Source organism: Phyllostomus discolor, chromosome 6 (assembly GCF_004126475.2).
Source record: "Phyllostomus discolor isolate MPI-MPIP mPhyDis1 chromosome 6, mPhyDis1.pri.v3, whole genome shotgun sequence".
NCBI classification, from domain to species: Eukaryota; Metazoa; Chordata; class Mammalia; order Chiroptera; family Phyllostomidae; genus Phyllostomus; species Phyllostomus discolor.
In genome coordinates, this window is record NC_040908.2 from 74,240,787 (window position 1) to 74,252,863 (window position 12,077).

The following is a 12,077-nucleotide window of genomic DNA, read 5'->3' on the forward strand; positions in this document are numbered from 1 at the left end:
AAGTAAAAAGGAAGGCACATAGTATGTTTTCAATTAATAGTACAGTGCTTATCAAGAATTTGAATTCATCATTATATGGATGCTTCAGTAGTCAAAGTCATTTGTTTACTCTATTTCACCCAGTTAGTGGGTTGTAGTTTATATTTTCTTCATAAGTAAATTGCATAGGGCAGTGTTCCAGCACTGCCCAGGAGTGTTGAGATTGTCTGTTTGGAGACCCCATTTGGAAACCAAGAACAAAGTTCTTTGGAAACAACATATAATTGACACAATGAAATATACAGATGATGTATTAAAGAACTGTACATTTAAATCCTATATAATTTTATTCATCAATGTTACCCCAATAAATTTAATAAAATAAATAAATGAAATCAGACACAAAACATTTTATTTATCTTCAAAAAATAGTACTAATGACAGAAATGATCAGTCCTAATCATCATCTACATTTTAGGTCATCCACTGTGTTTGTAAAACATTTTTAAAGTCACATCCTCATGCACTGTATTTATTTGTTGATTCTAAAGCAAAGTTCTTTATCAGTAGGATGGAGCTTCTCTGTTTCTCCCCACTGGTTTTTTCAAGTGAGAAAGATAACCATGTGGATTTCAGTCACTTACAAAATTCCAAATTCTTCTCAGGAAGAAAGTTGAGGTCAGTGTTTATGTACCAGACAAACCTGATTTCTAAGGTGTTCCTTGGAAGCAGGGTGACCTTGGTCCTGTTACTTAATCTCTCTAAACCTGACTTTTTTCATTTAAGATGGGGTGAGATGGCATTATGTATGTAAAGCATTTTAAATAATGTCTGGCATATAGTAAGCACTATATAAGTGTTGCCTATTATTACTGTTCTACTTAAGACTGATTTCCTAGAACACAGAATATGTACCTTGATTTCAGGACTCCTCAATTCAATTGGAGATCTGCATACTGCACCTGGAAACCAAATAGTGATCACCTTGTTCAGTTTACAACATGGTTCCAGCTCCTTTGTTCAATGAACTGTAACTTGAAGAAGGCCAGGCAATGGAAATTTTTTTTTCTAATGTGTCACACTTACTTGAGCACCCCTGGCTTGGAAGCTGATTAGAGTCTCAGAAAGAAAAATAATTTATTAATCAAATATTGTGCACAGATGAAACAACATGTCTCTTACTAATTAAAGGAAAGACTAGCACCAATGCAGGCATCTCTTTCATTCCCCTTGGTTTATGGCTCCATTAACAATTAACAATGACTGATGTCCTAAAAAGAAGCTTTCTGTCTTCCCCCCTGGGTTTTCTCAGGAGGAGTTAGAAAGAAGATTCTTGACAGTTTAGTCAGGAAAAAATTAAATCTGAGAAAACCACCCATCTTATCTGTGGATGCAGTATACATGCAAAAACCTTAGATAACATCAACACATATTTATCAACTTTATAAAAAATGTCTTCTCCTAATGTTAGAAAGTTATGAAACATAACTAGAAACTATTTCTTCAAATGCTAGAAATTCTTGAATACTTATCTCTCTAGTAAATATTCGTCTTGAAAGAGTCACTGTTTTGGAGGGAAGATCTCCTATAGAAAAGATTTGAAGCTGAGAAATGAAACCCTACTGAAAGTTTCCTCAACAAAAAATGTCTTCATTCTTCACTAGGCACCTATCAAGATATGCAGACAGGGTTTCTAAGTTTGTTGTCTCTTTGAAAATATACTATGATTAGAATTAAACACCAGAGTAATTATCCCCAAAGTAGGAGAATATAATGATTTTGAGGGAATGGCACAAAAATAAACAAGCAGTGATTGAAAAACATGAATCCATATTCAGATTTTATGTCTGGTTTTTCTATTGACTGATGGCTGCCAAACAGATACATAGCCAGGTAGAGGTATGATCGTGTTTTTCAGTGCTCTCTATTGCTGTCATATCCTCTCACCAGGGCCCCACTATCCTCTTATGACAACCAAATGGCCTCTCAGAAAAATCTCATATTTCTATTATTTATGCCTCTTCATATTAAACAATGTATATCTTTTCTCATGTATATATATTTTTAGCCTAAATATTTATAACTGTTAATGATCCCTCTCCAACCATAAAATAAACCCTAAGCTATATATAAGAATTTTACATATATTATCTTATTTAATCTTTATTATCATTTTATGATATAGACAAAATTAATACATTAAAATATTAATTGGTAAATTTCAGCTTAGGGTTAATAATTAAGTTGCCCAAGATCCTACAGCTACAAGTGATCTGACTATACAGCCTGAGCTCTGAATTAATTATATTGATTTAAAAATCTAATTGATCTGAGTGGTAGCCATCTAAACAGGTAAGGAAGTCTTCTGGGGGTTTCCCTGAAGGCTGAAACTAACACTTTAAGCTTAAGACCTGAATTCTGCCACACACCTGCCATAGTAGTTAGTTTATCTGTAATTTAGCAATGTATCACTGAATTCAGGCAATAATTCAAGCCCTACCTCCCATGACCCTTTAACTTTCCCAAGAGAAACACAGAAATATATGACCTCCATGAGCAAGAGAAAACCATAAAAGAAGCATAATAAAGTGGCCAGAATCTCATCTCCACTTTGTCACAGCAGACCTCTTTCCACAACCAATGGCCAAGGTTTCTCTTTAAGCAGATTGAGTAAAGAGACAAGGAGGTGCCCATGGCATCATATCAAAGCCAGAAAAGATGAATAAGAAAACTTGCCACATCCCAAACACCAGAAAACATGTGGAAACCCTTAAGGTGGAAAGTCTCTGTCTGTATGTGATAAATAAAATGAAATGCTACTTTACCCAAGTTCAGAATTCACAGAAACCCAAAAGCAATCAACTTAGCAATATATATAAGCTTGAGAAAAAAAAGAAGAAAAACAAGCAAAGAAAAAAACCTTACAGAGGAAAATTAAGATTTTGTGGGGGTTGTGTCTGATATTTTGAGGTTTGAGATAAAAGGGCAAATTTTGCCACTGACAGAAAAGGTAGAGAAGGTGGACTGCTCAGTGCACCAGAAGCCAGGTCTAGGAGAACACCTTTTGTGCGATTCCATTTCTTTCCTGAGATGCACTAGGAAGAAGAACCAGATCTTCCTCAACACTCAACAGGAAACTTTCTCTGCTGAACTGTGTATTGCCTGCTGGGGGAAAAAAATCATCATGGAAGACTAATACCCTAGAGCATTCCCTCAGGTACCTGTTACACCCTCAACTGATCCCCAGAGTAACTAATGAAATGAAGATCATATAACACTGCATTTTGAAACAATCTTAAATGATAAACAAAAGAGGCCATTTCCACTATGAGCTCTCTAAGTCTGTCAGAGCTCCCCCCACCATGCCTTACCTTTTAAGAGAACTCCAGGGCTACTTCCCAGACTTGGGTAGTCCTGGTGAGACAGTGTCTAGGTGAGCAAAGGCCTCAGATAGAACAACACCATTATGGCTTTTATTAGTTAAAGGAGAAGTTTCCAATCTACTCACTAAATCCAACTACCCCTCTCCAAAATGAAACCAACATCTCAAACAAAAACAGTAGAGTTAGATGACTCCCATTAATCCTTAGACTTTGATGGCTACTCTGAGAAGGGGCTTTTACAGTTTGGGTTTCTGGTATTGTGTGGTATTCCTGTGTCCAGTAAGTGACACAGGAATTCTACATCTCTCAAGAATCAGCTTTGCATTTAGATTCGGAAAGATGATTTCTCACGACGTCTCTCTGTCTCTGTATCTTCATTCATAGTTTAAGGATAATGACTCACTGACTCTCTCAGGATATATAGGCATTTTCTGTGGCTTTGATTGTTGGTTCATTTAAATGAAAATAAATAAATAAATAAATAAATAAATAACCAAAGATCCCTAGGTTTTATATGTGCTTCCATCTCTTTGCACTAATTATTATTACTTGGTAGTATACAGTATCATTAAAATCCAAATATTTAGACAACTTAGAAGCAGTCTTACATTTCAGATTCAAAAGAAAGACAAATGGCTCTTTTCGTTACAGAATGAAAAGGGGCCCAAGGGCGATATACTATTAACGAAAGGAACCCCCTAGGTTCATTATGTCCGCCCCCTTATAGGAAAGACATCTGACAATGCCAGAGATTCATGAAAAGGAAATGAAATGTTTATTTAATTCTATATGGACTTAAAATAGTGACCTAATGTCTTCATCAAAATCCCAAAGTCCCTTAAAACACCCACAAACACACATAGTCCTTCCTTCCCCCTCTGCCCAGTCTGGAGTACTGTATTTCAGAAAAAGAAATAGAAGTCATGGCTCAGGGAGCCTCCAGTTCTTCCCAGTAATCCATGCTCGACTGGTAGGCCTCCCTTGGTTGCTGGCACCATCAGCTGTGTCACCAGGATCTCTCCTAAAGCCGGGTGGTGGTTCCCCCCTACTAATACCACATGGCTCTCCTTTCTATTGCCACAGTCGAGTGGTCCTCTCTGCACAGAGGCCGCAGGAGTCAACTCTGGCAAAGCCGCATGGTTCTCCCTCCAATGGCTGCCACATCTGGGTTTAAATCCCCATGCCAATCTTCCTCTGCAGCCCCATGTCTGACTCTGCCCACAACTGGCTACACTTGCCAGCACTCACATATCCTTCTAGCTTTATTGGGCTGCCATCATGAGTCTGGGCAGGTATGGCCCCATGTCATGGAGCCAATCTTCTCCAAGCTCCCACATAGGTGCCGTAACTTGGGGAACTTGCCCCCCAGTTACATCTGGGTACAGAAGTTACTTCCATTCCCCTGGCTCAGAGCATGGTCAAAGCTATTTAACATATCTATGTAACCAGTTAAAGGTTATAGATGTGTTACATGACCACACCAGAGGTTAGCTGCAAAGCTGTTGCTATGTAAAACAGCTTTCAATGGCCCTGCTCCATTTGTCCCTTCCTCCAACTCACACCAGAAGGGGAAGGGGTAAGAACATCTTGTATGTCTTTCTAATATTTCCTGAACACCTTGAGTTCTGGACCCCATTCCAAATCCCTTTTTGGGGCCCCCCATCTTGGCTGCACCCTGTAACACTTTGATTGTCATTTCTACCACTGCAGCAGGAACCTGAGTGAATGTCACTCACAAATTATAAATCTGTGGAAAGTCATACATTTTTCAGCAGTCACTGGTACCCATGGGTTAAACTAGAGGACAAGCCCATGTTCTTCAAGGGGAAGCAGACCCTGAACTGGCATCAGATAGTTTCCCAAGACTTCATTTTCGTCACCTAGAAAATAAGAACACTTGATATCTTCTCTAATATATTTTCAGCTCTAAAATGTCATCATCACGTCATTTATAGACAATCTGCCATATATAAGGCATTATAACAACAACAAAAGCTGAAGCAAATAGGAAGCAAATGTGGGATATAAAAGTCACAAGTGATAAATGGATAAAATTAAAAATGAATAAACTATCCTTTCCATTCTTGGACCATAGAAGTGGACACACACTTATGTCACAGGTGGGCACAGGTGACCAGGTTCTTGGTGATCAAGACAAAGAATTGAACCAAACACCCAGAGTTTATAGCAGAGAGACATGGGAGCAGGCCAACTCCAAGCAGAGACTGACCTCATGGGCTGGAGGGATTCTATTCTTATAGGGCGGATCCTTCCTGGCTAGTTTTGGTGGGCTTTTACTGAGCATGTACAAGTAGTTTTATTACTTTAAAGCTACTGCACATGTGGTCTCCCATGGTCCTCCCCGACTGGCCACCAGGGAAGAAGATCCCACAATACTACTGAACTGACCCCCGTTTCTCCTGGGGTCCCCCTGTACTAGGTTTACCTTTCCCTTCACCAGAGAATTATAGCTCTCCATGTTAGAGATTGGTGAAAAGGAAAGGAATTATTTATTCAAGTTATACAGACTCAAGAGTAATGACTTAATGTCTTCGTCAAAATCCCAAAGTCCCTTAAAACACCCACAAACGTACACAATCCTTCCTTCCCCCCTTTGCCCAGTTTGGGGTACCATATCTCAGGAAAAGAAATAGAAGTCCATGGCTCAGGCAGCCCCTGGTTCTTCCCAGTAGTCCGTGCTCAGCTGGTAGGCCTCCCTTGGTTCCCAGCACCATTAGTTGTATTGCCGGGATCTCCACCTGAAGCCGCATGGTGGTTCTCTGCTAAAGCCGCATGGTGGTGATTCTTCTCATGGCTGTGGGGGGGGGGGGTCCCTACTCTGCCAAAGGCTCATGGTTCTCCTTATATGGCTGCAGTTGCGTGCTTCTCTGTCCACTGCCGCAGCCGCGTGGCTCCCTCTTCAATGGCTGCCAAGTCTGGGTTTAAATATCCTTCCAGCTTTACTGGACTGCCATCATGAGTCTGGGCAGAGCTGGCCCCATGTCGTGTAGCCAATCATCTCCAAGCTCTCACACAGGCGCTGTAACTCAGGGGAGTTGCCTCCCAGTTACATCCTGGGGGGAAGTTCCTTCCATCCCCCTGACTCAGAGCATGGCCAAAGCTATTTAACATATCTATGCAACCAGTTAAAGGTTATAGATGTGTTACATGAACACACCAGAGGTTAGCTGCAAAGCTGTTGCTATGCAAAACAGCTCTCAGTGGCCCTGCTCCATGTGTCCCTTCCCCCAGCTCACACCTGTGGTGGAAGGTGAGGACATCCTATATATATTTCTAATATTTCCTGGACACCTTGAGTTCTGGACCCCATTCCAAATCCTTCTTTTGGGGGGCCCCTGGCTGCACCCTCCTACACTTACATACGTATAAGTGTAATTCCCAGATAAGTCCCACAACACACCCAAAGTGGTGTGGGGCACAAGGAGGAGGATCACTTGATCACTTTTAAGTAAGAAAATCAAGGCAGGTCTAGGAGCTGGTTATATTGGATCATGACCTTTAAAGATGTATACTATTAAATCTGCTGGGGATGTTTAGAGATGTAAAAATAGCAACAATAAAGGACACTATGGTTAATAGATTATTATAGATTAGCCTTTTGGCACAATAAATTATATTTAACAAATGTTAAATCTATAGGTGGTCAGAAGAAAGAGAAGAGGAAGAGAAGGGAAAGATAAAGTCATCTAGCAAAGTTGATGAGCTGGAGTGTGAAGTTAAAGGTCAAGTTTGGGGACAATGAAAATGGAAAATTAAATTGAAAAATAGTTTCAATCCTTAGGAGAAAATATCACACCCTATAAATGCTCGTAAGTACATGTTATTTATGTCATTGCTATTTAAAGTCTGTTTATGGCTATTTTGTTTCTAATATTTATTTTTAAATAAATACTCTAATTACAAAATAGACAAGCCCATTGTTTGCAGATTAATTCTTTAGTCTGTATCACATGCATCTATTGTTGCTACTGATTAAATGTAGCAATGTTATGACAAATTTTATCTCTTCCCAAACATATAATTTTATTGAATAGTGCATATCAAAATCAAAATCATTCTGTTGGATGGAGGTTAATTAGCTTGTGAATCCAGTAACTCACCACTTGACCTTGGGCAAGATGTCCTCATCTGTAACCTCATGGGGTGGGATCAGGATATTTCTAGACTCCTCTTAGGACTACTTTGTTATAAGTTGCATATGCATATTGTTAAGATAAATTACCAATCACATTGTACCTCAATAAAGTAAATTAATCACACAGACTTAGAAATACTTAGTGAATCATTTCTGGGGTAATGAATATCTCTCACTCAGGGAATTATCTACAAAGTGAACCAGCTAAGAATATGGCACAACCTGAAAATTAGTGCTCCTAGTCTTTCAAAAAATCCCCTTGCTTCTTATAGGTGCATGTCTAGCAGTATCAAAAAGAAAAGTAAACTCAATAGTTTTCTTTAGAATTCTAAAAATCCTTCTTTCACAACAGTAGGAAAATGGACTCTTGAGAAGCACTAAAACAATCTTGTGCACAATAAAACTATTTTCTTTGGAGCAACGGACTGTGGGATCTGTGGTGTTCTCTTCTGTGTCTGTGCTCAGATGACCATCTGGACCCAGTTGTGGAGGCCTCTTCTCCACTCTCCTCTCCAGATTCATATTCCTCATCCACTGCATGAAACAGTGGTTTGGGTCTTAAAGTTGCCCTTCTGCCTCCGCCAACATGCTCTTCTGGGTCTCTTCTTTGATCACGAAAGTTGGATGGCTTCCCTCTTCTTTTTGAACTTTTCACTGGCATTATTTTTTTTGTTGGTTGTCTTTCTTGAAGCAACCTTGCTTGAGAGTGTGCAGTGAACATGTCGAAGGAGAGTTCTGAATCACTGCTTTCCTTATCTAGGGAATTATGACAAGAAGAGGTCAGAACAAGGCCTAAGATCTGAGAGAAGACAACAACTAGATGGTCAGACATCAGAGTAAAACAGAGTCCTTTCTGAGGGCCCAGCTCAAAAACTCACTTTTCTTATCAGCATAATTGTCTCTTCAAGTTTGCTACCACAGAAAGGGAGTAGAATACAGTTGGCCCTTAAACAACATGGGGTTATGGGTACCAATTCTCTGTGCATTTGAAAATCCATGTATAGCTCTGTTGACTGGAAGCCTTACAGATAACATAAACAGTTGATTAACACTTATTTGTATTTTAGATATATTTCTAGAACTATAGTCTCATAATAAATTAAGGAAAAGAAAATGTCATGAAGAACATAAGGAAAAGAAGGACTTACAGCCAAGATGGAGGCATAGGTAGACACACTGTGCCTCCTTGCACAACCAAAAGAAGGACAACAATTTAAAAACAAAAAACAACCAGAACTGACAGAAAATCAAACTGTATGGAAGTCCAATAACCAAGAAGTTATAAAAGACTTACTCATCCAGATCGGTAGGAGGGGCAGAGACAGGCACGTGGAAAGGACCACGCAAGGCAGTGGCTGGAGGACCAGGGTGGGCAAGACTGCAGCTGGCTAGCAAGACTGTGGTGGCAGCTGGTGAAACTGGTGATCCCACATTCGCCACAGATAAAACAAGAGGAACAATTAGGGAACAAGACAGACTGCGTAACCCAGAGCTCCAGTGAGGGGAAATAAAGCCTCAAACATCATATTGAAAATACCTGTGGGGGTTGAGGTGGCAGTGGGAGAAATTCCCACCTGCACAGAAGAGTTTGTTGGAGAGACCCACAGGGTCCTAGAATGTACACAAGCCAACCCACCTGGGAATCAGCACCAGAAGGGCCCAGTTTGCTTGTGGGAAGCAGGATAAATGACCAAAAGCCAGCAGAGAGTGGAGCAAATGCCATTGTTCCCTCTCAGACCCCTCCCCCCCAAAACAGCATCACAACTAAGCAACCTGGATTACCCCTCCTAGGTGAACACCTAAGGCTCTGCCCCTCACTATGTAACAGGCTCATCAAGACAAAAAAAAAACAGCCCAAATGAAAGAACAGATCAAAGCTCCAGAAAAAAATACAACTAAGCGACAAAGAGGTAGCCAACCTATCAGATGCAGAGTTCAAAACACTGGTAATCAGGATGCTCACAGAAATTATTAAGTATGATTGCAAATTAGATGAAAAAATGAAGGCTATGCTAAGTGAAATAAAGGAAAATGTACAGGGAACCAATAGTGATGGAATGAAAGCTGGGTCTCACATCAATGGAGTGGACAAGAAGGAAGAAAGAAACATCTAACCAGAAAAGAATGAAGAAACAAGAATTCAGAAAAATGAGGAGAGGCTTAAGAACCTCAAGGACATCTTTAAATGTTCCAACATCTGAATTATAGGGGTGCCAGAAGGAGAAGAGGAAGAGCAACAAGTGGGAAAGTTATGTGACCAAATAATAAAGGAGAACTCCAATCTGGCAAAGGAAACAGACTTCCGGGAAGTCCAGTAAGCTCAGAGAGTCCCAAAGAAGTTGGACACAAGGAGGAACACACCAAGGCACATCGTAATTACATTACCCAAGATTAAAATGAAGGAGAGAATCCTAAAATCAGCAAGAGAAAAGGAGACAATTACCTACAAAGGAGTTCCTATAAGATTGTCAGCTGATTTCTCAAAAAAAAATCTTACAGGCAAGAAGGGGCTGGAAAGAAGTATTCCAATTCATGAAAGGCAAGGACCTACATCCAAGATTGCTCTATCCAGCAAAGCTATCTTTTAGAATGGAAGGGCAGATAAAGTGCTTCCCAGACAAGGTCAAATTAAAGGAGTTCATCATCACCAAGCCCTTAATGTATGAAATGTTTAAGGGACTTTTCTAGGAGAAAAAAGATAAAAATATGAACAGTAAAATGGCAGAAAACTTACAATTATTAAAACCACACCTAAGACAAAAACAAAAGCAAACTAAGCAAGGAACTAGAACAGGAACAGAACCACAGAAATGGAGATCACATGGAGGGTTATCAACAGGGGAGTGGGAGGGGGAGAGAGGAGGAAAAGGTACAGAGAATAAATAGCATAGATGGTAGGTAGAAAATAGACAGGGAGAGGGTAAGAACAGTATAGGAAACATAGAAGCCAAAGAACTTATATGTACAACCCATGGACATGAACTAAAGGGGGAGGGAATGTGAGTGGGAGGAGGTGTGCAGGGCAGAAGGGAGTGAAGAGGGGAAAATGGGACCACTGTAATAGATAATCAATGAAATATATTTAAAAACAAGAACATAAGGAAGAGAAAATACATTTATAGCACTGTGCTAGTATTTATTTTAAAAATCTACATATAATTGGACCCAAAGAGTTCAAACTTGCATTGTTCAAGGATCAGCTATAGAAGCTGTATGTGCAGTGTTCTAAATAAATAGAAATTAATGAAAATGTGTGTATCAAGCTTGTCTCCTCAAGGTAAATAGGGAGTGTTTTTTACAAAGTCGGAATAATTGGTGCTAAAGCACAAAAATTCTTTGTGCTGTCAAGGACCAATGCTAAACTGAAGTTTATATGCTACTGTATATGAAAATGGCTGTTTTTATCTAGGTTTGTTTTTTAATCAACGGTTACCAGAAAGCATTAAATCTGAATTTCTTCCCTTTTAACCTTGAACTAGCCAATTTTGGAGAAACAGGGATAGGGTTTGGGCACAGTAGAGCTGTGGTCACCAACGTTTTTGGCACCAGGGATTGGTTTTGTGGAAGACAATTTTTCCTTGGACTGAGGGTCAGGGGAACAGAAGGTGGAGCTCAGGCAACATTGCTTGCTAGCCCACTGCTCACCTCCTGCTGTGCAGCCTTGTTCTTAACAGGCCAGGGACTGATACAGGTTCGTGATTCAGGGGTTGGGGACCCCTGCAGTACAGAGCTATGCATATGTGGCACAGCAACTGTAACTAGATGCTCTCATTTCAAAAGAGAGAAGATAAACAGAGTTCATCTTATGAACTCATTGTGGCTGGTACACAATGGCAATGATGATGAGGATAAAGTCAGTTTATTGGGAATTTACTATGTGTCTGTCACTGTGCTAATCATTTCACATCTATTATGCCACTTAGTCCTCATTATAACCCTTTGTGATGAGAAAAGTTATGGTGCTCATTTCATAGGTGAAGGTTTCATGAGGTGACTTTCAGAACTATACAATGAAGACAGGACTGAAGTTTGAGCAGAGCCTGTCCAGCTGCTCATCCACTCTCAACCAGACTGTAACAGTCTCCTTTACATATGTCATGTGTGGATCAGGAGAACTGCATCATGAGAGCAGAAAAACCATTGTCCCTCTTGGGTGTTCTTCCAAATACCTAAGCCATTCTCAGGACATTGCCTTGCCCTTCATTGTGCACACATCCTTTACATAGCCTCCTTAATTCTCATTTCCTCAAAGTTTTAAACTTATAAATTTATTTCCCCTTTAAATATTCTCCTGAGAATGTAGGCATTTTAAGACATTTCATTCAAATCTGAAAGTGGGGTTCTTTCTCCCATCTTCTTCTCCTTCCTAAAAAAGCAAAACAAAAAACACAAAATAAAATCCCCAGAGCTAGAACTAATATGCACACAAGTTTATACTTGACGAAATGTGTTTAAGGATGTGGGACATCAGAAAATCTTAAAATATCCTGTTCAATAAGATTTTTCCAAAATGTGACCAAATTATCCTGAGAAGGTAGCCTGTGAGTTAAAGGGGGCAG

At 39.8% G+C, this 12,077-nt stretch overlaps 1 protein-coding gene and 1 long non-coding RNA gene across 2 annotated transcripts in view; both read right to left on the reverse strand.

Annotated features, from left to right (window-relative positions):
* Positions 1–374: 374 nt before the first annotated feature.
* On the reverse strand, positions 375–5,468 carry LOC118501171. Its single transcript, XR_004903778.1, has 2 exons — positions 5,045–5,468; positions 375–4,000 (listed from the first exon to the last, which is right to left on the reverse strand). It is a non-coding gene; the product is annotated as an uncharacterized LOC118501171 (long non-coding RNA).
* Positions 5,469–7,268: 1,800 nt separating this feature from the next.
* SLC9A4 (solute carrier family 9 member A4) overlaps positions 7,269–12,077 on the reverse strand; it is a 69,322-nt gene continuing 64,513 nt past the window's right edge. The window contains exon 12 of the mRNA XM_036028344.1: positions 7,269–8,274. Coding sequence (XP_035884237.1) covers positions 7,922–8,274 — 353 coding nt within the window. The 3' untranslated portion in view covers positions 7,269–7,921. The remainder of the gene's footprint in view (positions 8,275–12,077) is intronic.